Here is a 27,612-nt window from a genome sequence, read left to right as displayed (position 1 = left end):
GTATCTAATCCTATCCTATGTGACACTGACTGCAGAGCCGTGAATCTAATCCTATTCTGTGTGATACTGTCTGCTGAGCCGTGTATCTAATACTATTCTGTGTGATACTGTGTGCTGAGCTGCGTATCTAATCCTATCCTGTGTGATACTGTCTGCTAAGCCATGTATCTATTCGCATCCTGTGTGATACTGACTGCTGAGCTGTGTATCTAATCCTATCCTGTGTGATACTGACTGCAGAGCCGTGTATCTAATCCTATCCTGTGTGATACTGACTGCTGAACTGTGTATCTAATCTTATCCTGTGTGATACTGACTGCTGAGCTGTGTATCTTATTCTATCCTGTGTGATACTGACTGCTGAACTGTGTATCTAATCCTATCCTGTGTGATGCAGTCTGCTCAGCTGTGTGTCTAATCCTGTCCTGTGTGATACTGTCTGCTGAACCATGTATCTAATCCTATTCTGTGTGATACTGTCTGCTGAGCTGTGTATCTAATCCTATCCTGTGTGATACTGACTGCTGAGCCGTATATCTAACCCTATCCTGTGTGATACTGATTGCTGAGCTGTGTATCTAATCCTATCCTGTGTGATACTGTCTGCTGAGCCATGTGTCTAATCCTCTCCTGTGAGATACTGACTGCTGAGCGGTGTATCTAATCCTATCCTGTGTGATACTGACTGCTGAGCTATGTATCTAATCCTATCCTGTGTGATGCTGACTGCTGAGCAGTGTATCTAATCCTCTCCTGTGTGATACTGACTGCTGAGCTGTGTATCTAATCCTATCCTGTGTGATGCTGACTGCTGAGCTGTGTATCTAATCCTATCCTGTGTGATCCTGGGCTCCCCCTGCAGTCTGTGTCAGAGGGTGGTCTGTGTTGGCACGGTAATAAATTGTGTTATTTCCAGCTTTACAGAAGGATGATAACACCATGGAAATGATAAAAATAATAGGCCTCAGTTACCACAACTGTCTACAAAGAAAACTGTTGCTGATAGCAACCAATCACAGCTCATTTTTCATCTTTTAAACAGCTCTGGGACAGCGTGGTGAGTTTTGAGTGGTGACTTTTGTGTTTCGACTTTTATGTGGCGAGGTTGGTGTGTGTGTGGTGAAATGTGTGCTGAGGGTGGTATATGTGTTGAAGCACGTGGTAGTGTGTGGTGCATTTTGTGAGTGTGTTCATATCCCCGTGTGTGGTGAGTATCCCATGTCAGGGCCCCACCTTAGCAACTATACGGTATATACTCTTTGGCGCCATCGCTCTCATTCTTTCATCCCCCTTGTTCACATCTGGCAGCTGTCAATTTGCCTCCAACACTTTTCCTTTCACTTTTTCCCCATTATGTAGATAGGGGCAAAATTGTTTGTTGAATTGGAACGTGTGGGGTTAAAATTTCGCCTCACAACATAGCCTATGACGCTCTCGGGGTCCAGACGTGTGACTGTGCAAAATTTTGTGGCTGTAGCTGCGACGGTGCGGATGCCAATCCCTGACATACACACATACATTGAGCTTTATATATTAGATTAACCATTTAAAGAGAACCTATCTGGAAAAATGCCACCTACTTTTTTATTTTTTTGTTACAGGTAAAAATGTGATCAAAATAGGAACAATATTACCTGCGATAAAAATTGTATAAAGAAATACTGACACTGAACTAGTGAAGATGGAATTCATGGTAACAGACCAATAATGTAAATCTAGAAAGAATTGAGCTCAAATTCACTTGCTTTCAGGCTGATTGTAGGGTAGTGTTCACACAGGCAAGCAGTTTATTGTCCAAACAGGAAGTTTTATTAATTCCATAAACTTCTAGCAGAATGGAAAACATACAACAGAATGAGAAAACAAAGTGGTTCAGCTACTCAATATTTAAAGCCTTAGGCCGGGGTCACACTGGCGAGGAATACGGGAGAGTGAGAGGCGCAAAAAGCCCGCATTAGACACAGACCAATGATTCTCTATGGGGTCCCTCGCACCAGGCGTATATTTCTCCTCAGTATCCTACGCTCCGTGCCACTCGCAGCATGCTGCGATTGTCAGCGTACTACGGCCGTAATACGCCAATGCAAGTCTATGGGTGGGCAAAAAATACGGATTACACACGGACCACACATGTGACCTGCGAGAAATACGCACCCGGTGTCTTTAGAAACCCTGTCATAGGGCTCCGTTATATGTCCATTTTGCAAGCCTGCGAGAAAATCTCACCATACGGATGCCATACGGATTACACACGGATGCTTACATGCCCAAAATACGCGACCACACCTTGATTACGGATGACATACGGAGCACTATTTAGGGGTCTGTCATCCATATTACGCATGTAAAATACTAACCGTATTTTGCGCAGGTTAGTGTGACTCCAGCCTAAAGGTCACATTCACACTTTCAGTATTTGGTCAGTATTTTACATCATTGTTTGTAAGTCAAAATCAGGAGTGGGTGAAAAATCCAGAAGTGGTGACGTGCTTCTATTATACTTTTCCTCTGATGGTCCCACTCCTTGATTTAGCTTAAGAATACTGATGTGAAATATTGATCAAATACTGAATGTGTGACCGTGGCCTAATATTCAGACTATTGCAGGGTCCAAGCAACATACACGAGCCCTCCACCATGCATCTGAGATGCCCACCAGGGCCATGGGGTACTCGGAACTGGGTCAGACAGTTCTTTGGAGAAGTCACGAGGCCGTGACCCGACTCCGTGGCCCTGACTGTGCCGTAAAATGGGAAATATGTATATGGGATTTAACGTGACGCCACCTGTGGTGTTCAGCAACGGATGGCCGACGCTGCTAAAGGAGACCACAGGGGCTGATGGTGATGCAGCTGGGATGGTTCTGCTGTTTGGCTCCCCACAGGTGGAGCTGGGCCCCAGGGCTACCGGTTTTGTTTATGTGAGGCTTCGTGCACCTTGTGGTGCAGGACTCAAGGCGCAAGTGATCACTGGAGGACACAAGGACAGTAGTTTTCTTTTCCTTTACTTGATGGTTGATAGTACAGACCGGGGCACTGGTAACAGTTTGTAATCAAGAGTCGGGCAGCCTGGAAGCAATTTTGGAAACACCTGGCCAGATAGGTATGGAGGCCTATACTTGTATAGAAACATATGGACGGGTATAAAACACAAAGTGCATAACTGTGATATTGATCCACAGGCTATCACAAGATGATAAAGAGCCTAGTGCCATAGAATATTAACATAATTCTAAATACTAAACATATAATTATATAACATGCAAAAATGGCTGTAATGTGCGAGTATCACTACAAAGGCTTCAGCCCCAATACATGTTTCGCTGCTGAATATTTCAGGAGATTCTCACAATTCGCACAATGCAATCAAATTGAGTTCTTTCGCAATCACTATTGATTGTGGCATTTAGTAAGAAAACAGTCAGAGATCCGTTATTTCTCTGATTTCTGTCAGCTAAGAGGAGCTATGCCGGCGTGCCACACAGCTGCAGGAGGAGTGGAGAACCGTGGCTTAGCACTCATACATGTGCTATTCTGAAGGGCTGAGCACATGTTCAATTTATTCCTCACACCAAGTGAGCCGCAGACAAAAAAATCAAAGGCATGTCCAATTTTGATCTGAGTGTCACAACAAAATGTGCAGTCCTAGTCTATGGGTCCAAGAAAAAAAATCGGTCACACTCGGATGAAATCTGAATATGGTCTGATTTTCAGCAACTGACAGAATGGAGAAGATGGAGAAACTTTTTTTTTTCTTTTTCTCTACATGTTCAAGAAAAACTAAGGCCACTATGATCAAACTCTCATAAAAGTCTGATAAGATTAATTGGACCATTATTCCCGGATGTGGAAACATCAGCCATGTGAACCTAACCAACAGTGGCATATCCAGGGGGGGGGGCAGCCGGGGCAGTTGCCCCGGGCGCAGGCAGCAGGGGGGCGCAGTCGGGCCGCCTAATGCAGTGGTCCGCTGTGTCTCCCCCCCGGCGGCTGCGTTCTGCTGCCCCCCATCCTGAGAGTCGGCGGTTCTCTGTGTCGGCTGTCAAGCTGACAGCCGACGCAGAGAAGGAGGCCGCGTCGACTCCCAGGCAGCAATTGTACTGGCGTCTATACAGACGCCAGTACAATTGAAGCTCTGACCGCCGGGTCAGAGCGACGTCAGCAGAGTGATCAGGTCATGTGATCACGCTGCTGACGTCACTCCCCGGCGCCCAGAGCGAACGCTGGTGGCAAGTGTGCTCCTCTGTGGAGCTGAAGAACCACCGAAGATGGGAGATGGGGGGGGGTGTTCATGAGTGGAGATGGGGGTTAATGTGGGGATGGGGCCAGGGGGTTAATGAGTGGAGATGGTGGTTAATGTGGGGATGGGGGTTAATGTATGGGGGTTAATGAGTGGAGATGGGGGTTAATGGGTGGAGATGGGGGTTAATGGGTGGAGATGGGGGTTAATGAGTGGAGATGGGGGTTAATGGGTGGAGATGGGGGTTAATGTGGGGATGGGGGTTAATGTATGGGGGTTAATGAGTGGAGATGGGGGTTAATGAGTGGAGATGGGATTAATGTGGGGATGGGGGTTAATGTGTGGAGATGGGGGTTAATGTGTGGAGATGGGGGTCAATGTGTGGAGATGGTATTGATGTGGTGATGGGGGTTAATGTGGGGGGTTAATGAGTGGAGATGGGGGTTAATGGATGGAGATTGTGGTTAATGTGGGGATGGGGGTTAATGAGTGGAGATGGGATTAATGTGGGGATGGGGGTTAATGTGTGGAGATGGGGGTTAATGTGTGGAGATGGGATTGATGTGGTGATGGGGGTTAATGTGGGGGGTTAATGAGTGGAGATGGGGGTTAATGATTGGGGGGTTAATGAGTGGAGATGGGGGTTAATGGATGGAGATGGTGGTTAATGTGGGGATGGGGGTTAATGTATGGGGGTTAATGAGTGGAGATGGGGGTTAATGAGTGGGGATGGGGGTTAATGTGTGGAGATGGGGGTTAATGTGTGGAGATGGGGGTTAATGTGTGGAGATGGGATTGATGTGGTGATGGGGGTTAATGTGGGGGGTTAATGAGTGGAGATGGGGGTTAATGATTGGGGGTTAATGAGTGGAGATTGGGTTAATGAGTGTGGGAGTTAACTAGTGGAGATGGGGGTTACTGAGTGGGGGGATTAATGAGTGGAGATGGGGGTTAATGTGTGGAGGGGTTAATGAGTGGGGATGGGGGTTAATGTGTGGGGGGATTTGGAGTGGGGGTACATAATGTGTGGGGGGATTTGGAGTGGGGATGGTATTTAATGTGTGTGGGAAGATTTGAGGACACAAAATGAAGAGTATGAGGAAACAGTATGGGGGATGGGTGCAGACAGTAAGGGGAGCGAACGGGTGAATGTATGTGGACACAGTATGGGGAGTCGGGGATATGTGTGAGCAGACAGTATAGAGAGTGAGGGGGTAAATATATGAGGAGACAGTATGGTGAGGGAGGGGAATAGTGTGAGGTGACAGTATATTGCAGATATTTGTATTTAGGAGCATTATAATGACACTTCTATCTTTAAGGGGATCGTGTGGAGATTTGCTGCAGAAGACCAGAGAAGATGGAAGTCTACAGAGATGGCTGGTGATGAGAAAACTCATCATGGGGTCTGGACAAGAAAAAGAAAAGGAGAACGACTGCAGAGATGACGTCATCTATAAGGTACTTGGATGTAAATGTTATTTGTGATACTGACTAATTCTCATGTTTTTATTTGTTAGGAGCATTAAAGGGGTTGTCCAGGTTTGTGCTGAGTCTGCAGACATTCTATGTGACTGCAGACTTCTGAATTCTCACAGTGCTCACTGCACGCTGTCAGGATTCTCTCGTGCCGGTAATTTACATACATACGGTCACATGCTGACTAGACATGTGTGGCCTCACTCAATGAAAATGAACGGAGCGAGGCCGGGCACGTCTAGTTGGAATGTGGCCAGAAGTATACAAATCACATACTTGTGCTGACATGACTGTATATCGGCAAGGGAGAATCCTAAAAGTGTGTAATGCATTCGTTGTGAGAATTCAGAAGCTGCAATGTCAGGATTCAGCTCTGCAGGTTCCAGTAGTCATCACATGGACACTTCACTCATATGCGATTTTCATAGTTATGGTCCTGTGACAACGAGCTTCTCTTCCTGCTTTCAGTTTTTTACTGAACATTGAGAGCATTAGGGAGAGCAGCTCGTGGGTACATGACTAACTGTGCAAGTCGCATATGTACTTGGGGGGGGGGGGGCGCCGAACAAAATTCTTGCCCTGGGTGCCAGGAAGCCTAGATACGCCTCTGCTAACCAAGCATGGATTTCAATTATCTCTGGATTTATAAGTCAACACTTTTCCCACTAAACTATTTATCAATATTCCTGCCCTATAATCTTCTGCCTACATGTTTAACATATTGAAGTAATCATACCAAAAAATTGTAGTAAAAAATTGTAATAAATATATATCAGATAAAAAGAAGATCAACAACAGAGACGGGAAAACATAAACAAGAGTGGATTCAGGATGCAGGGATGCAAAAATGGCACATGAAAAGTACATATCATATTTTTCCGACTATAAGACGCACCGCACCATAAGACACACCCCAAATTTTCAGAAGGAAAATAGGGAAAAAAATGAATGCATCAAATGGGGGTCCGTCTTACAGTTTGAATTCTGCTTACCGAGGGGGTTCGTCAGCTCTGGTGGAGCGGGGTCACAGGAGGTATTTGGTGGTCCTGTAATGATCTGACTCCCATCTGAGGCTGGTGTGACAGGTTTGGTGGTGCGGAGACTTCGCTGACATTTTGTGAAAGCCCGAAGCCCTCGCACAGTGTCCTCCAGGAATATGGCGCATGTGCAGATTGAGATCTCAGCACCGAGATTTCATCTCCTGAAATCTAAATCTGCACATGCAGCCATTTTCCTGGAACCACTGCATTACAGCAATGGAAGTGTGAGAGCTCCAGGTTTTCACAAAATGTCGGTAGAGCCCCCAACCCCACTGAGCACCGCCAAAATTGCCGCACCAACATGGGATCGGAGTCAGATCATCACCCTGCAGCATCAGACCACCGAAAACCCCCTCTTCCCAGTTCAGCGCCGGTATAATCACCTGACTCCTGCTGCTGCCACACTCCTGGTAAGTACATCTGGACTTTAAGACACACCCTCATTTTCTCCCCAAATTTATTGGGAAAAAAGTGAGTCTTATATTCCGCAAAAGTATAGTAGATTATACAAGTAAATTAGTAAAACCCTAATGTCAGAGATCCTACACATATACACAATTATTAACAATTATCTGGCTGTGGAGAAAAAGGGAATAAATAATACTTCAAGCATGCCTAAGGCAAGAAGAAAACCTTAAAGAAATAAAGACAAAGTCGCCATAGCTAATGTCTCCTTATAGGATGAATAAGTAAAAAGATTATTACCATATATATCATCCATACCCTAACAGCCAGAATTGCAGGAAAACAGCTAAACACAAAAAAAGTTGCATCTGGTACACATACCCACCCAAGAGAACATACCTGACATGCATTACACATGAGCTTTGTCTGATGCCCCAGATGAAGCTCAGGCGAAACATGCATTTTTTTTTTGTGTTTATCTATTTTCCTAAACTTGTATAATCTATGGATTTTTCATATGCATTCCAACTACAGCCATTTTTGAAACCCTTCCCACTCTTGTTCATGGTTTCCCATGTCTGCTGTTGTCCTCCTTCTGATATACTGTATATTTATAACAATTTTTAATTACAAGTTTTTTGTATTATTAATAATGCACAATTCCACCTTCTTTGGAGGTAGATGTTGCCCCTTACTTTTTGAGCTCCCAGGTGATTTGATTTTTGTTGTTGTTGAAGAGGTGTATACAGAAGAGTTTTATCATGAAAATACAGTTCTAATATTATGACTGATAACAATTGGGAAAGAGCTGGTTACAACTGGAGATCATACCGGTTGGATGATTACAGATTATACGTTACATTTATTCATAGGACATTAGAAATGTTCTTGTACCAAGCCTCTGCTTTCAAGTCTCAGAAGCACTGTGCTATTTTTCCATGTTTGCAAATTAGAATAATAAAATGGAGTCAAAATATTTTCAGTTTCCATAATTTTTATGCTGTACTTGTATAAAGAATAATTATGAATTCTCTCAGCACTTTCCAAACCTGCATAAAATAAACTGGTGCAGTGAATAAATAGGCATGAATTATTTTGTGCCAATTTTTTTTTAACGAAATAAAATGGAGATATTTTTCAATTTTATGCTAATTAGTTATTCTAAATTGTTATGATTTCAATTCAGCTCTTTGAATATTGCTGTGTTTTGCAGGTGAGCATCTGAATTTAATATGGATTCTGTAAATAATAATATTAAATATCTATATATCTATCATTTATCTATCTATCTATCTATTTATCTACCTATCTTCAGTGGGGGAAATAAGTGTTTTATCCTTTGCTGATTTAGTAGGTTTGCCCACATTCAAAGACATAAACAGTCTATAATTTTAAGGGTAGGTTAATTTTAACATTGACAGATAGAATATCAATAAAAATAAATAATAAAATCCAGAAAATCACATTGCATAAATTATATAAATTTGTGTTAGGCCAAAGGCGGCGAGTACCGAGAGTGGACCCTCTGGGCCATGGCACTGAATCTCCCCCGAGTGAGCACACCAGATGGGACCAACCCCTAAACAGGGATCGTTAGGGGACGGCTCAGGGACCTCGTGTGCCATGGCAGCTGGGACCAGGGGTCGGCTCAAGAGGAAGGTACCCCAAAAAGAGAGCAGGCTAGCTAAATGGAAGACAGGCAGTCATAAAAAAGGGCCTAAGTATAGGTAAAGTATACACGATAATCAGGAGCCTCCACTAAGGGAGGGCGGCCTGAAATTAATTATTTATGACACCTTTCATGCAGGCTTATAGAAAAATTATATTTTTATTATTTCATCATTATTATTGCATTGTTAGTAGCTCACCTATTACATCATCTATTTAGTTCATTAAGCCTTCAGTAAGCTATTATCTATCAGTTTGAGGATTTCTTAGCTTAGTTTCTTAGCATATTGACATGATTCTACTGTATGTTTTTTTCAGATATGCCTCGTTTTTGCATTATCAAAAGGGGATTGTTTTTACTACATATGAGAAGTCACAAGGGTGAAACTTGACTGCCATGAAAAGGAGAGTCTACAACCTGTATTTTAGCTACAGTGGAGATCATGACAATGGTAGGGCTCCACACATATGCTGCAATAGATGTGCATCACATCTTATCCAGTGGTTGCATGGAAAGAGGAAATCCATGCTTGTATTACTACATAGTGCCCCCAAGTGGGAAAGGAGTTTCAAGGAAGAAGAAGTGGACTTTACAGTGTCCAAACATTCCATCTCAAATATGTCCTGTACCACTTACAGAAGTACTGCTGGTTCAAAAAGCGGCAGAAACATTTTCAGCTCAGTCAAGTGCGAAAGATGAGGGAGATTAGTATCATGAAGTGTCTTGTTCTCACAACCCAGACTTTCTGTCAGCAACCTCAACTGAAGCAGACCTCATAACAAAAAGTAAACTGAATTATCTTGCTAAAAATTGGGATCTGCCCAAGAATAAGACTGAGCTTGTAGATTTCTTTGTTCTGTGTAAAAGATCTTGTCCAATGCTTCACCATGGAAGGCGGTCTTGTGGCATGCAACATTAACAGATTAAAGGAAGCTCCCAAGATAAGTCATAGTCCAGAGGAATGGAGGCTCTTCACTGATTCATCCAAAACAAGCCTAAAAGCCGTCTTACTGCATAATGGCTACCTTCAATTCCAGTTGGTTATGCAGTCCACATGAAAGAAGCTTATGATAACATGAAACAACAGTTGAGGTGCCTGAACTGTGACCAACATTTGTGGCCCCTCTGCGGTGACTAAAATGTGACTATCCTCTTACTTATATTCTAGGGTGGATACACAACTGCCGCTTTCTGTGTGAGTGGGATAGTCATGCAGGAGAATATCACTACAATAAAAGAGACTGGACTCTCCAACTTTCACTTCAGCCAGGGAGTAAAAATGTCCTGCATCCAGCACTTATTGACCCACATAAGATTTTGTTACCACCAATGCATATCAATTTGGGCCTAATGAAGAACTTTGTAAAGGCAATGGTTTAAAATGCAAAACCATTCAAGTATCTCACTGATACATTTGGAAGGTTGAGTGAAGTAAAGATAAAGGAAGGAGTCTTTATTGGCCCGCTGATTAGTAAACTTCTTCAAGATGAAGAGTTTCTCCGTTTCTTGCAGAGCAAGCAGAACACTGCATGGGTAGCATTTGCATTAGTGATAAGTAGTGTTGAGCGATACCATCCGATATTCAGAAATATCGGATCGGATTGGATCGGCCCGATACACAAAAAGTATCGGGTATCGCCGATTCCGATACCGGAAGTCCCATTCAAGTCAATGGGACAGAAATATCGGAATTAAAAAAAACCCTTTCTTGCCTTGTACATCCTGTTCGGGAGGGGGGAAGAGTGTGGGCGCTGCGTGGGCAGACACTGTGCTTGTCTGTGTGTGCGGGCGGGGTCTGTGAGGGCCTCTCGGAGGTCTGTGCCGACTGTCGGGGGGCCTGTGCCGGCTGCCGGTGGTCTGTACGGGCCTCTCGGGGGTCTGTGCCGACTGTCGGGGCCCTGTGCCGGCTGCCGGTGGTCTGTGCGGGCCTGCCGGGGGTCTTGTGTGTGTGCAGGCATTGTCCGATGGTACTACAAGTCCCATCGGGCGATGCCTGCTACAATGACAGTGATTGACACATTAGCCAATGATGGGACAGTAGTAGTCCCATCATCTGGCTAATGTGTTGAATGTAAAAAAAAAAAAACATACGACATACATACTACATACTGTATATACTACAGTCATACAATATACATGCATACTACATACATGCAACATATATACTACATTCATACAACATACATACATACTACATACATACTACATATATACTACATTCATACAGCATACATACATACTACATACATGCTACATATATACTACATTCATACAACATACCACATACTACATACATGCTACATATATAATACATTCATACAACATACATACATACTACATGCATGCTACATATATACTACATTCATACAACATACATACATACTACATACATATTACATACATGCTACATATATACTACATTCATACAACATACATACATACTATATACTACATGCATGCTTCATATATACTACATTCATACAACATACTGTAAGGATTCGACTCGCTTAGGTGCAGCGGGAGACAATCATGAGACAGGTTCTTCCCAAAGTTCATGTGGTTTATTCACTTCATAAACCCACAAGGCAGCACATTACCAAAATAGCCTCTAGCTTAGGCAAAAGAACACAAATGTCCGTGGTTGGAGACTCGGACTGAGAGTCTCAGCACCTGCTGGGAGGTGTAGTCCTCCCCATATACAACTCTCTGTAGTGTCCCACCTGGACACATGGAAGTCTGTCCACACTCAGACAGACTCCCTCCACACTCTCTCACATGTGCCAAACACCTCAATTACATAGCCCTGTAACCACACCCACAGGTGATCACATGGCTATGACATCACTAAAGGTTGTATAGACACACACAGGCTTCCCTGACAGAGTGTAACAGAAAGATCAGCAGTACCTCTGCTGATCAATACACCCTGGAGCCTGCATCCCAAGGCCACCCACCTTGAGACCCATAATGGTCATTTAGGACCCTGCTCCTGTTACCACACTGAATGTACCTGTACACCCGTCCTGGGACACCCACACAGCACCCCCTAACTGACATAGTGGTAACTACACCACATACCTCCCCCCTCTGTTCAAACTTGTGGGGTTGAACACACGACATCACCCAGGGATCTTGAGACCTGGCACCCATGTCACCTTGCCCTACCAGTCGGGAGGACCATCTCCGTCTGTTTCGGCAGTCATACTGCATCATATTTACGCTAGGCCTCCCCCGCCCCAGCGGTCAGTATCTCGGCCTTGGGCTTTGGCCTTCCCGTCAAAGCCCGTCAGGGTGACCAGGCACTCTTTAGTCTCCATCTGTTTGCAGTGCGCTCCATCACCCGACCTTTCTCTCACTAGCTGACTCTCCCGTTTCGTACGGTCATGAGTCCCACGTCCAGTTGGGCTAACTGGCTGGTCTGAGTCTGACCCTCTGTCGCTACGTCCACCACCGGGTCTCGTGCCTATGCTACTAAGATTAGAACTGCCACTTGCGGACTCTCGACGTTCTTGTCTTCGACTACCTGTCCTTTCATTCTTTGGAGGATCCCTTCGGGCCTTTACAACTTGGGTTGGAGGTGGATGCCACCTGACATTCTGTATCTGCTTATTCATCTGCAGCCGATCCTGTCTTAGCTGCTCAATCTCCTTCAGGTATGCTACCCGATATTCCAGGAGCATGCGAAGCTTCCCAATGCTTTCCACCGAACCAACCACAATGACAGGAACCATGTCATCTTCAACAACGACTTGGATTTCACCAGCAGGTGGGATCCTCACTCTCTTCACACTGGATCGATTCACCATCTCCTGCATCACCTTTCCAAGTCTGCCAACGACTTTCCCCACCAGATTTCTGGGTACCAGAATTATGTCTTCCACAAAGCCCAGCCGACATTGAGCTTCCCTTGCAAGCTCCAGACGTTGAGCGGCTTTCCTATTACGCTCCATGAGCATCTGTTTCGTGCGGAGACATTGTAGGTGCATCTCCTTCAGGACAGCCACCCTTCTCTCTGTGTCTTCTGTTTCGGCCAGTATCACCAACTGGTCTGTGTCTGGTGCCCAGATCACACTATAGGCCTTTACTGCCTTTTTAAAGGTCTCATGCACACCTTCGCTGGCATACGCTTCTCGCACGTCTTCGGGTACCTCCATCACGCACTTGAAGGCCATGGACTTGCTCTCATCCTGGACAGATGGTTCTGGGTTCCCCACGGACACTTCCCTCAAGGTATCTGCCAAGACCGGGAGACTGTCTTGTGCAGCTCTTGGCTCACCATCTTCCTGAGATTTACAGTCCTCAGGACCATTTTCCAAGATGGGCTTTGGCAGTTCTACCTTGCTATCAGTCGGGCATGGCTGCTGTACGTCTTCACCCATCCACTTCTCCCATAGAAGACCTTTTACTACTCCACTGAGTTCTTGCAGAACTTTATCTCACTCCTCTGCCAGGTAGCGACACTCATCCTCTCTCCGGAGAATCTCCTGTTGATGCTTCTCTTGGGCCTCTCTGAGCACCTCCATATCCTTCACTATAGCATTGTTCCTAGTTTGACACGCTGATAGGTGACCTCTGAGCTCAGAGATTTCCTTCGCCAGCTCATCCACTCTGTGCTCAGCTGCTTGCCTTAGGACTCTTTCCCGTTCGACATGTTCTGTTACAGTCTCCTTTATCAGCTGTATTTCACGATCTTGTTCTCTTTTGGCCAACACGTGTCTCACCACTACCTCTTTAATTATATCATCAAAGGGTACCACTGGGTCAGTCACACCAGACGAGTAAACCCTCCAGTTACCGTCCAGCACCAATGTGTCTAGTCCAGTCGTCTCATCTCCCAGCCCACCATCTGTCTTATCACGAGACATCAGGTCCGTCAGTTGGGCAGATGTACTTCTTCCTCTGGTCAGTTCTAGCTCTGACCTGTCCATGTCAGGAGCCGTCACTGTCTCAGTGTCCGCTGGCCCCACAGTTGAAGCATCTCCATCATCCGACCAAATGTCATCAAACAAAAGAAAGTCCCGGCCCCTCTCCCAGGCATAGACTAAGTCCCGTGGTATCCCTCTGCCTTGGCACTCACCACTTTTGGTCCCCTCAAACACTACTCTGTCTACTGCGTAGTTCACCGTGACACCGTGTTTACAGCGAACCCTGATGTTTTTCTCGGTCAGAGAGAAAACGAGAGGCGTTCCTGTCAGAGTCACCTGACTGTCTGAGTCCAGCTGACCAAAGGCTCCTTCCCGGTGCAGCATCACTGTACACATCTGTGGCCCATCATTACTACCCGGAAAGGATATTCCACATTCTGAAAAACACCTGCACATACACTGCGGTACTCCAGACATACCTACTGAGTCACCCAGTGCTGTCACTTCTTCACACTTGGCCCCTTTCTGGACCACCAGCCCACTTTGGGTTGCCACTCCAATTTGGGTCACCGCCCCCTTTTGGGACTCCACCCCTTTTTGGGTTACCACTCCAATTTGGGTCACCACCCCCTTTTGGGACTCCACCCCATTTTGGGTTACCACTCCCTTTTGGGTCACCGCACCCTTTTGGGTTACCACTCCCTTTTGGGATTTCCCCATGTCCGTTCTGCAGAACTTCTTATGCCATAGTTCACACAGTACAGTTTGTCTTTTAATGATACCACACACGTCTTTGCTGGCACCATCACAGCTCCTGCTGTCACTGATCACCGGCACCTCCGGCTGCTGTTCACACACACACACAGCGGCTGGTGTCACTGCAGCTCCTGCTGCGCCATCTTCGTGGACCCGCCGATCCACCGGAAGCCGCTTGTCACCTTCGTAACCCCGCTGGGTTACTGGAAGCCGCTTGTCACCCTCAAAGATAAAAAAACCACAAAAGTGCGCCCATAGGGCCTTACCAGTGCAGGTATAATGGGTTATGAAGCAATAAAACAGGGTACTCACCCTTAATAGTTGTGTAAAGCCACAACTACTGTATCCGCTTAGTCATATGCAATAAAGCTGCAGCAGGATGGCGTAGACAGACAGCGTCTTCTACCAAGGCTCCCAGGGCAGATCCCAAAAAGAAAACACCAGGTCCCTGGGCTGCGAGACCTTCGTGACCCCACTGAGCCACAGCAAGCACTTTCAGGTTTTTGCAGAGAAAACGAGGAAAAGGAAAAAAAAAAAAACACATGCACAGTCTCTCACGTGTCCTGTTCGTGTGCCACTCAGGACGTACCGTCTCCGCCTGAGACCGTCCAACACACAGGGCACACCGGGTGCTATTCAGGGAGCCGACCCTCCTCCCAGGGTCTCCCAACACACCAGACTCATCAGCTCCAAGGTCATCTCATGTGTTCCAGGGATCCGATTCCTCTCCCAGAACCTCCCAACACTGACCCTCCAGGTACACAGTCTCTCATTGACCCTGGTCAGTGCAACACAGACTCCTGTCTGTTACCTGTGTCGGTCCCACAGGTTCCTGGATGCCTCTTCTCCTCAGAAGTATCCCACAAATATTAATAGTCACTTTCTCTGACCTCGGTCAGTATTACTCACAGTTGTCAGACCATCTGCTCTCCTGGCTCAGAATCGCCAGCACTGCCCCACGTGCTTCTGGGAATCGCTGCCCGCAGTCTGTCACCAATTGTAGGGATTCGACTCGCTTAGGTGCAACGGGAGACAATCATGAGACAGGTTCTTCCCAAAGTTCATGTGGTTTATTCACTTCATAAACCCACAAGGTAGCACATTACCAAAATAGCCTCTAGCTTAGGCAAAAGAACACAAATGTCCGTGGTTGGAGACTCGGACCGAGAGTCTCAGCACCTGCTGGGAGGTGTAGTCCTCCCCATATACAACTCTCTGTAGTGTCCCACCTGGACACATGGAAGTCTGTCCACACTCAGACAGACTCCCTCCACACTCTTTCACATGTGCCAATCACCTCAATTACATAGCCCTGTAACCACACCCACAGGTGATCACATGGCTATGACATCACTAAAGGTTGTATAGACACACACAGGCTTCCCTGACAGTGTGTAACAGAAAGATCAGCAGTACCTCTGCTGATCAATACACCCTGGAGCCTGCATCCCAAGGCCACTAACCTTGAGACCCATAATGGTCATTTAGGACCCTGCTCCTGTTACCACACTGAATGTGCCTGTACACCCGTCCTGGGACACCCACACAGCGCCCCCTAGCTGACATAGTGGTAACTACACCACAATACATACATAGTACATACATACTACATACATACATACATACATACAACATGCTGCAGACATACAACATACATACATACTACATACTGCATATATACTACATACATACTGCATACAATACATTCATACAAAACATACATATAGACATACAGTACATATAACATAGAGTACTTACTCACCATCACTTGTCACTTTGATCCCCGAAGCCAGTGTCATCTGTGGAAAAATATGAAAATAACAAACAAACAATATACTCCCTGATAAGCAGAAATCCACATGTCCCACGCTGATTTCCTGTGGAGAACAGCAGCATCAGCTGATGCGACCGCTCTCTACGGGGCTCCAGGAATCCAGTGACGGGAGGTAGGTATCCTTCCGCACCGTATTCCGCCGCCACTGTAAAAAAATAGTCCCTGGTCTCACTTTATGGCAAAAGCTGCGTGGGAACTTTCTCACACAGCAATGCCAAAAGTGAGACTAAGGACTATTTTTTTTACAGTGGCGGAGGAATACAGTGCGGAAGGATACTTACCTCCCGTCATTGGATTATTGAAGCCCCTAGAGAGCGGTTGCATCAAGTGATGCTGCTGTTCTCCACGGGAGACCGGCGTGGGACCCTCGTGGATTTCTGAGGATCAGGGAGTATATGGCTTGTTTGTTATTTTCATATTTTTTCATAGATGACACTGGCTTTGGGGATCAAAGTGAGAAGTGATGGTGAGTATGTTCTCTATGTTGTATGTACTGTATGTCTATGTATGTATTGTGTGAATGTATGAATGTATTGTATGTAGTATGTATGTAGTATGTATGCAGTATGCAGTATGTATGTATGTTGTTTGTCTGTAGCATGTTGTATGTATGTAGTATGTAGTATGTATGTATGTTATATGAATGTAGTATATATGAAGCATGTATGTAGTATGTAGTATGTATGTATGTTGTATGAATGTAGTATATATGCAGTATGGATGTAGTATGTAGTATGTATGTATGTTGTATGAATGTAGTATATATGTAGCATGTATGTAGTATGTATGTATGTTGTATGAATGTAGTATACATGTAGTATGTATGTAGTATGTATGTATGTTGTATGAATGTAGTATACAAGTAGTATGTATGTAGTATGTAGTATGTATGTATGAATGTAGTATATATGTAGGATGTATGTAGTATGTATGTAGTATGTAGTATGTATGTATGTTGTATGAATGTAGTATATATGTAGTATGTATGTAGTATATATGTATGTATGTTGTATGAATGTAGCATATATGTGGTATGTATGTAGTATGTATGTATGTTGTATGAATGTAATATATATGTAGCATGTATGTAGTATGTATGTATGTTGTATGAATGTAGTATATATGCAGCATGTATGTAGTATGTAGTATGTATGTATGTTGTATGAATGTAGTATACATGTAGTATGTAGTATGTATTTATGTTGTATGAATGTAGTATATATATGTAGTATGTATGTAGTATGTATGTATGTTGTATGAATGTAGTATATATGTAGCATGTATATAATATGTATGTTGTATGAATGTAGTATATATGTAGCATGTATGTAGTATGTAGTATATATGTATGTTGTATGAATGTAGTATAAATGTAGCATGTATGTAGTATGTATGTATGTATGTTGTATGAATGTAGTATGGCTAATGGCTAATGTGTCAATCACTGTCATTGTAGCAGGCATTGCCCGATGGGACTTGTAGTCCCATCGAACGATGCCTGCACACACATAAGACCCCCGGCAGGCCCGCACAGACCACCGACAGCCGGCACAGGCCCCCGAGAGGCCCGTACAGACCACCGGCAGCCGGCACAGGCCTCCGAGAGGCCCGTACAGACCACGACAGCCGGGACTGGCCCCCGAGAGGCCCGTACAGACCACCGGCAGCCGGCACAGGCCCCCGGCAGCTGGCACAGACCACCGAAAGCCGGCACAGGCCCCCGAGAGGCCCGTACAGACCACCGGCAGCCGGCACAGGCCCCCAACAGGCCTGTACAGACCCCCGAGAGGCCCATACAGACCACCGGCAGCCGGCACAGGCCCCCGAGTGGCCCATATAGACCACCGGCAGCCGGCACAGGCCCCCGACAGGCCTGTACAGACCCACGAGAGGCCCATACAGACCACCGGCAGCCGAAACAGGCCCCCGAGAGGCCCGTACAGACCACCGGCAGCCGGCACAGGCCCCCGACAGGCCTGTACAGACCCACGAGAGGCCCATACAGACCACCGGCAGCCGACACAGACCCCCGACAGTCGGCACAGACCCCCGGAAGTCGGCACAGACCGCGCATCATGATGCGCACTGACCGCGCATCATGATGACATCATTTCAGCAGCCAATCACAGCCACAACAGTGGCTCATTGCATTATGGGGACTTCCGATTCCGGTATCTCATATTGAAAAAATATTGGTACTCGGTATTGGAATTCCGATACAGCGAATATCGGCCGATACCCGATATTTGCAGTATCAGAATGCTCAACACTAGTGATAAGTAATTTTTTGGGAAACTCAAGAGCAATTATGAAGAGTTGGAGGAAAATCTCCTCAAAACATTGACGGATTTTGGCTGTAACATGTCCTTGAAGATTCATTTCATACATTCGCATCTAGACTTTTTTCCACCCAACTGTGAAACAGTGAGCATCTTGAGAGATTTCACCAAGATATTGTGGCATGGAGAGAAGATATCAAGGAAAATGCAATCCATCAATGATTGCAGATTACTGTTGGATAATTGTAAGAGATGATCCAATGCAGGAGTACAAGAGACAAGCAAAAATAGAGTTGTCACTGAATGAGGAGCAAATGTCATAGTGCAATTTCTGCTTCTGTTTATAATTCGCAATAGTGTTTAGACACGTTTTAGCTATTTGAATTTTTGCTAAGTTTCCTCTAAATAGACATCAGAAAATAGGCAGAACAAATTATCTAGCATCTTTAAATTTGCAAAATTAATAATGTTTCAAAGTACTGAAACTTGTATGCATTAATTATATGTAGCAATAAAAGGAAAACTCTTTGATATCATAGAAACAAGAGCCAACAATTTTCAATGTCAGTTGTGAATTCAGGATGTTTAAATCATAAAAAATTGCAGTGCTATCTATCTATCTATCTATCTAATAAAAAGTGAGTAAATCTTTTAAAATTTGAATTTGACAGATTTGCTCGAATTCAGAAATTTGATTTGCATAGAATTTATATGATACAAATTGAATGTGCCTCGGTTGCTAGTAAAAGGTGCTTACATTTTTTACAAACGTTTAATTCACCTTGCCCCTCAAATGTACCATGACCATTGATATTTTTTAATTTTTGGACCCCTTAGGCTAGTTTCACACTTGCTTTTTTTTGCAGCGCGTTTTTCCCGCAAAAAAACGCATTGAAAAAACGCATACAAATGCATACAAACGCTGCGTTTTTTTCAAGCATTTTTATGCGCATGCAGGAAAAAAACGCAGCGTTTTTGCGCGTTTGTATGCGTTTTTTGTGCGTTTGCGTTTTTTTACAGATTTTGGAAAAACCCCACAAAAAAGAAAAAACAACCATTCAACAACACACAAGACCAATGGGACTTCATTGTGGGTGTGGTATGTTAATATATAGACCCTGTCTGCAGTATTCTTCACATTTGCTTGATTCTTCTCGTGACCATGGATCTGCGCTGGAAGAGTTTTCACTTCAACTTGGATTTGGACATCGCGATGGCTCAGGCGTATGCAGTTGCTTGCCATGAACAAAGGAAGAGAGAGAGGCAGCGAAGACGGCGGCGTATGTGGATACATCCGATTGTTGAACTCCGGGAGAGCCGTGGGGCATACCACACCCTCTACAGCGAGCTCCAGTCAAACCCGGAGAAATTTACAGATTATATCCGGATGTCCCACGAAAGTTTCATGGATTTGCTTGCTCGTGTCCAACAATCCATCCGGAGACAGGACACACAGCTCCGTCGTGCGATTCCTCCTGAGGAACGGCTACTGGTGACATTACGGTATGTTTTAAAAACCAAGGGGTGCGGTCTGATGTTTTTTTTTTAAATTTAGTATTCAAAACCTTGGGTAATTAGTTTTCGTGAATGTACTAATATTTTATTTTATAGTTTTTTAAAATAATATACATAAATATTAATTTTACTTCTTTGTCTGTTCACAGATTCCTGGCGACTGGAGAAACCCTATCTTCACTACACTTCCAGTACCGTATTGGAATCTCTACCTTGTCTGGAATTGTTGCTGACACCTGCCGGGCTCTCTGGAATGTTCTTTGTCCAGAATTTATGCCCCTGCCCACCACTGAAAAGTGGATGGAAATTGCTGACAAATTCTGGACAGTATGCAATTTTCCCAACTGTTTGGGAGCTGTTGATGGTAAACACATGCGGATCATCAAACCCCAAAGAACGGGATCTGAGTACTATAATTACAAAAAGTACTGCCGGATGTATGTTTGTAGCAGTGGACATTGGAGCATTTGGCCGTGGTAATGACTCACAGGCTTTTAAAAACTCAGACATGGGCCGGAGGTTGTATGGCAACCAATTTAATTTCCCTATGCCACGGCCTCTTCCTCACACCGAAGCTCCGCCACTGCCCTTTGTAATGGTTGGCGATGAGGCTTTTCAAATGTGCGGAAACTTACTGAAACCCTACTCCAGCCGGGACTTGGACCACACCAAAAAAATATTTAATTACAGGCTGACCAGGGCCAGAAGAACTGTCGAGTGTGCTTTTGGGATTCTTGTCTCCAGATGGCGAATTCTGGGCACGGCCATTAATCTTAAACTTGAAACAGTCGATGAGGTGGTGAAGGCCTGTGTGGTTCTACATAACTTTGTGATGGCTAAAGAGCACCCGACCTTTGAACTGGACGATGATGCTCCTAACCCATTGCCTGAATTCACTCAGCACACTCTCAGGTCATCCGTTGAAGTTGGCCAAATGAGGGACCAATTTGCGGCCTACTTTATTTCTGATGTAGGACGGGTGCACTGGCAAGATGAAATGGTGTAATGTTTTTGTTTGTTTATGGTAATAAAAAACCTTATTTGATACCATTACTGAGTGCACTATATTTTTTAAACTCCAATTAAATAAAAAACTTCCCATGTATAACTGAATTTTTTGATGTTCACACACCTGGGCAGGTAAATACACATATGAGTTAAAATGCAGCATTGCTAGTCTGCGTGAAATATATTGGAACGAGCAAAGCTGCAGGCCATGAATCAGGAAACCAATTTTTTTCAAGAGAAAATTGTGCAACTAGTTGAAAAAAAAATTATGTGATTTTCTCAAAACACAACCCTCAAAACCCAACCCCAATGAAAGTCCATGGGGAATACAAGTCAGCATTGAGTGGATGAATGTAATCTGCTCCATTCCAACTTACAAGTTATTACACTAGGCCTTGGAATGACTATACTAGGCCGTGGTATTTCAAATATGAGTATAGTAGGCCTTGGGCCTACTAGTATAGTCATATGTGAAATACCACGGCCTAGTATAGTCATACCAAGGCCTACTCGATTTTTGCCAACTAGGATCTTGTTTCACGAAAAACAAACTGGTGAAACTTGACAAGTTTCAACAGTTTGTTTTTCATGAAACCAGATTCTAGTTGGTAAAACTAGAGTTATTACACTAGGCCTTGTAATGACTAAACTAGGCCGTGGTATTTCAAATATGAGTATAGTAGGCCTTGGGGCTAGTAGTATAGTAATATGTGAAATACCACGGCCTAGTATAGTCATACCAAGGCCTACTCGATTTTTACCAACTAGGATCTTGTTTCACGAAAAACAAACTGGTGAAACTTGACAAGTTTCAACAGTTTGTTTTTCATGAAACCAGATTCTAGTTGGTAAAACTAGAGTTATTACACTAGGCCTTGTAATGACTACACTAGGCCGTGGTATTTCAAATATGAGTATAGTAGGCCTTGGGGCTAGTAGTATAGTAATATGTGAAATACCACGGCCTAGTATAGTCATACCAAGGCCTACTGTAATAACTCGATTTTTAACAACTAGCATCTTGTTTCACAAAAAACAAACTGGTGAAACTAGAAAGAAACTTATTTTTAAGACAAGTTTCAACAGTTTGTTTTTCATGAAACCAGATCCAAGTTGGTAAAACTCGAGTTATTACACTAGGCCTTGGTATGACTATACTAGTCCGTGTTATTTCACATATGACTATACTAGGCCTTGGGTTGGTTTTTAACATGTATTTACCCATCAGTGTGTGTGAGCGGCGCAAACAACATTAATGAAACTTTGTAATGGTGAACCACAAATGTAAATTTATTTTTAATCACAAAAATAAACCAAAAAATTATTTTTTCCGGCGTTTGGGGGCAGATGGTTTCAATTTGGGGGTGTGCAGGGAATATGCAACACTTGCAGTTGAAGACGGTGTTTGAGGGGAAGGGGCAACAAAACTTGTGGGGGAAGGTAGTCCAGTTAAGGGAATTAAACTAGGAACACTTGGAGGAGAGGAAATCTGTTCAGGTACATTAGTTGTAATGGCATGTCGCCGTAGGCTTGTGTGCCTGGACCGACTTTGGCCCAATGCCCGCCTTGATAGATTTCGCCTTGAACTAGGGGCAAATATTGAATGTAGGTCCCCCGTCTGCTGGTGTGGCTGCTGCTGCTGAGGTGGCTGCTGCTGCTGCTGAGGTGGCGGCTGCTGCTGAGGTGGCTGCTGCTGCTGCTGAGGTGGCTGCTGCTGCTGAGGTGGTTGCTGCTGCTGCTGAGGTGGCTGCTGCTGCTGCTGAGGTGGCTGCTGCTGCTGCTGAGGTGGCTGCTGCTGAGGTGGCTGCTGCTGCTGAGATGGCTGCTGCTGCTGCTCTTCGTTGGCAGTGCTCGTCCTTGCAGGAGGACTGGTGGCGGCAGTGATGGTCCAGGTTTGCAGAGTGGTGGTGGCAGGGCTACTACATGTTGTTGTAGCGGCAGGGCTGTTCCATGTTTGCCTAGTGGTGGCTGAGCTCCACGCATGCATGGGAGTGGCGGTGGTGCTCCAGACAGGAGCAGCGCTTGCCATGGTGGTGTCGGTGAAGTGACCAGCTGCACTCAGACTTGTGGTGGTGTAACGGTGGGTGTCCTGGCTTTGAATAGAGGTGTCCGTGCAGTGGTATGCAGCACAAGTCGGTAGTGAGGTGAAGCGAGTCAATGGTGGCACAGGTGGAAATGACACCACTGACTGCTGACCGTACCGATTATGCTGCATAGCCTGCAAGAAAGCATTGTTGCAGGCCTGCAGCACATTCAGCTGTTGCTCAGGACTAAGGTGTTCCGCCATGCCCTTTTCAATCTTACTAAAAAAATGGTGTGCTGGTCTGTTGAGGTCGGCCTCCAGACGGTCAAGGCGCTGTTCTACAGAATTGAAGCGGTGTTCAAAGTGGTTAAAACCACGTTCCATGAGTGCAAAACCGCTTTCAACTCTGTCGGACAGTGACTTGAGGCTGGAATTAAAGGCCTCGCTCAAATGCATAAACTCGGGCAAGACATTCCTGTCCAAGGCCCTCTGCCGCTGGCGGGTAGTGCCCGCATAACCAGTGGCAGAGACCTGGGACAGGGGAACACCTGATGGCCCAGCTTCCTGGTCACCAGCTGTGTGTGTGGTTGACCTGCAAGGTGCTTCCTGGCTGTCGGATGGCTGGGACGGGTCAGAGGACGTCCGAGGAAGGACCGCTCCAGGGCCAGGTTGCAGGGTGCTGCTCCAGGTGCTGTGGAAGAAAGGAAAATCATTACTACCATGCCTTTACAAGAAGCATCAGCTGTGGATTAGAAAAACACAGATTAATAAAAATAAAACCCCAAAATTTATAATACTTACGATCTCGTGGCAAGGACCGGTCTTAGGAACTGCAACGCGTGATAGTGACGGTATCTAGTTCTGGTCCTTGACGCAGATCCACTGCGAACCTGGCCCTCAGCACGAACATCACTGTTGAAGCGGTCCTTGATCGAACGCCAACGTGTTCGGACTTTGTCCACTGTTGTTAAAAAAAAAACAGTGCCGTCAAGGACAACAGTCACTGCGGCACAATATAGCAATACAATACTCAAAGCAGTCACTGTAGACCCCGATGACACTGTTGGGTTTCCTGCTAGAATACACCTAGCACGAAACCCAACAGTGCCGTCAAGGACAACAGTCACTGCGGCACAATGTAGCAATACAATACTCAAAGCAGTCACTGTAGACCCCGATGACACTGTTGGGTTTCCTGCTAGAATACACCTAGCACGAAACCCAACAGTGCCGTCAAGGACAACAGTCACTGCGGCACAATGTAGCAATACAATACTCAAAGCAGTCACTGTAGACCCCGATGACACTGTTGGGTTTCCTGCTAGAATACACCTAGCACGAAACCCAACAGTGCCGTCAAGGACAACAGTCACTGCGGCACAATACAGAGCAGGGAAATACTCAATAAACGCCTTTTTGGAGGATGCTGTGGCGCTGTCCCAGCCATCCATCAACGCTGCGGCCACCTCATTCCATAGCCGCCGGGTCACCACAATGTCCTTGTGCAGCCGGTCATGGCTGTCCCACAACGGCGAACGCTCCTGGACCAGGCTGATGAGCTGCTCATTATCCAGGTAGACGTCTTCATCCCGTTGTGGAACCTAGACAAAACACATTCATTAGAATAATCAAATTTAAATTGAATAAAAAGTTACAAAAAAAAAAACATAAAAAAGAGTAAAAATAGAAGATAAAAAATAAAAAACATTACAAATCATTTGATACATACATTCCGTATCACCACCGGGACTTGGCTTCGCTGCTCCTGCTCTTCGCCCTCACTAGTCCCGTCCGCAGAAGATGATGATGACGATGTCTTAAAAAAGTTGAAAAAAACGTAAGAGATTTGGAGAAGCAGCAGATATACTTACCAGATGCACGAAAATAATCACCTCACGGTCTGCTTGCGCCAATTCCTGCCGCGATGGGGAATACTCGGATTCTGAAGACATACTGCATGTAAAAATAATAAAAATCATTAGTACATACATAATATAAAAGGACAGGCATATAATGTAATATACTCACATTCTTCGCTGATAGAAGATGGGTTCCTTGTTGACTGTCTGCTCTCCAATCTGTCAGTGTAGTAGTGGCAGAGTTTTGGCAGGCACCTCCTTTATATAGACTTTTTTTTTTGACTTTAGAAGATTATAACTAGTACAACAAGTGGACACCACCAAAAAAACGCAGCGCTAAAAAAACGCATACATGCGCATACCAGTGCGCACGTATGCGCATCCATAGGCTATAATGGCCATTTTTAGCGCAAAACGTGCGCATATGTGCGCATGCGCTTTTTTGCAGGGCCAAAAAATGCAACATGCTGCGTCTGGAAAATACAAACGCACACCCCAAAAAAAGCAGCGCATGAAAATCGCATACGTGCGCATGCCAGCGCGCAGGTATGCGCACCCATGTTAAATATAGGGGAAAAAACGCATGCGCAGGTATGCGTTTTTTTCCAGCGCAAAAAAACGCAAATGTGAAACCAGCCTTAGAGACCCTAAAAGGAATCCAGCAAAATGACTACTGGCAGTTCACCAATAAGCTGGATTTTAATGAATTGAATTAAAAAACAGTGAGTCTGATGAACCTGGATTTTTTTCCCCTCATTTGGAGGAATTGGATCTGTTTTCAATCTATTCACTCATTTCTATACATAAGAATCTAAAAATCTTTGAGGTCAAACAAAGGTTTCCTCAAGCCAAATATATACTCAACTTGTACTCAGTACTGGGAAATGCTATACCGGGCTGGAATAAAAAATTAATAATCTCATACAAGGCTCTAGGTGAAAACTAGGTGTTTCTGGATATACCAGTCAAAACGTCACATTCCATTGAACCAGTAATGTGGAGTGATATAATTTGACATGACTGCTGCAACCTGCTGTGCTTTAGATCAGCACACACAAAAACAATGTCAGGATAAAATGTGCCTTAAAAATGTAAATAGAAAACAAGAAGAAACCCCTGAAGGAATGACTCGCCTATCATCTGGCCTTGGAGACATTCCACTTTGAGGTCAAGAACAATCTCGCCGGCATTTGTCCATAGTGTCTTTGCTTACATGGTCAGGGTGACACTTGCTGAATAATGTTATCTGTCGGAATTGCTTTTTACTGTCTCATGTCCCAAGAGATCTGAGTATAGTACAGAAATTAATATCTTAGCCTCAGTAAATCTGTACTCAGCTGCTTCTCATTATTATGTATCATAATAAATGCTCAGATTAACAAAGGGTAAAGAGGGCCTAGCTACTCCGAGGAATAAAAAGACAAGTAATCGTGTCTGATTTTAACATCAAAGCGATACAGTATATACACATAGTATTACTGACTATATCCAATACAATAATAGAGTATGTAAACATAATAAGAGGGAAAAAGTCCACTTTTTATACGTACAGAGGTTTAAGATTAAAATCAGATTCAAGAAGATGTCATTTGTATTCTTGTGCCAAATGCCAAATATACTGTATATTCCATTCACTGCCACATTGTAGAGAAAACTTACTTGCAGAATTTCTTTTTGCTAACCTTCCTAACAAACCATTTTTTCACATTTTTCAGGGTATTCCGAGGGCGGATTACTTTAAAAGAGCACACCATGAAAAAAGAGAAGCCTGTGTCATGCCTCGCCCCTTCAATCCAGGCACTAGGCACAATACAGAATATACGTTTTACCTGAAGTTTTAACTTTGAAAACTGATAAGAAAAGGAGGACTGTAGGTATAATAAAGATGTAGCAAGAAAAGAAACAGAGGAAAAGGCTTAAAGAAAAGTGATTCCATGGACTGAAAAGAGCAGTCAAGGAGACTGACCATTTTTGAAAACATTATAACTCAGAATGTAATATGAGATGTAGACATTTTTTTTAAGTAATTTCTAAGATTCTGCCAATTCCAAATTTACAGTCATGTCTTTGTGCAAATGTCCCTGGACATTCACTTTCACTTCATAATCATGTTCGTATCTTATAATATAACTTTGTCCTTTTTAAGTATTAATAATAGGAAGAACCAAAATTACTCCGGTGTGTATCGCAACTTTTATTTCTGTCTTGCCTGAAGCACAAGCTATATATTAGTCCTATCCTTCTGGTAAATGGCCAAGTCATTGAGAATATGTGGTTTAGACTGTCTTCTCATCTTCTCAAGAAGGAAAAGGTATCATAAATAACCACACAAGTATAAAAAAGTGTCTTCCAAAGGAATACAAAAAACTACAATTATCATGTCCAAAATACAAAAAAATGCTAAAAAGGGGCACAAATTTCATGCCATCAAATCAAAACAATTGCACAAATGGAAAGCCATAGTGGGTGATCCGGAAAAATGAATAACACTTATACAGAAAGTATCTTATGGCTGTAAGTTATAATGGATTAAGTGTGAGTGTAGCAATAAAGTAATTCATGCAAAAGTATGTCATCTTCCACAAAATCCTTACACTGTAAATAAAAGTAATCTACCAAGTGGTACTCAAGTGATCGCCAA

At 44.3% G+C, this 27,612-nt stretch overlaps 2 protein-coding genes and 1 long non-coding RNA gene across 4 annotated transcripts in view; 1 reads left to right on the top strand and 2 right to left on the bottom strand.

Moving 5' to 3' along the window:
• Window positions 1-27,612, bottom strand: part of LOC141087923 (follistatin-related protein 4-like) — a 1,467,590-nt gene that overhangs the window by 898,076 nt on the left and 541,902 nt on the right. The window lies entirely within an intron of this gene.
• On the top strand, window positions 9,122-27,144 carry LOC141087919 (uncharacterized). Its single transcript, XR_012231763.1, has 2 exons — window positions 9,122-9,283; window positions 26,687-27,144. It is a non-coding gene; the product is annotated as an uncharacterized lncRNA (long non-coding RNA).
• On the bottom strand, window positions 22,217-26,111 carry LOC141087850 (uncharacterized). The gene is made up of 3 exons (XM_073573676.1): window positions 26,105-26,111; window positions 23,914-24,073; window positions 22,217-23,803 (listed from the first exon to the last, which is right to left on the bottom strand). The coding sequence occupies exons 1-3, from the start codon at window positions 26,109-26,111 to the stop codon at window positions 22,411-22,413; spliced, it is 1,560 nt and encodes a 519-aa protein (XP_073429777.1). The 3' UTR covers window positions 22,217-22,410.

The sequence above is a fragment of the Dendrobates tinctorius genome, unplaced genomic scaffold (genome assembly GCF_039654945.1).
Source record: "Dendrobates tinctorius isolate UK_male_01 unplaced genomic scaffold, ASM3965494v1 ptg000036l, whole genome shotgun sequence".
Classification (NCBI taxonomy): domain Eukaryota; kingdom Metazoa; phylum Chordata; class Amphibia; order Anura; family Dendrobatidae; genus Dendrobates; species Dendrobates tinctorius.
Note: the sequence above shows the minus strand (reverse complement) of the source record. Positions and strands in the feature narration are given on the sequence as shown.

Coding starts and splice junctions, on each gene's coding strand:
- LOC141087850 (XM_073573676.1), bottom strand. Junction 23,804..23,913: donor CCGGTCCTTGCCACGAGATC/GTAAGTATTATA, acceptor TTTCTTCCACAG/CACCTGGAGCAGCACCCTGC.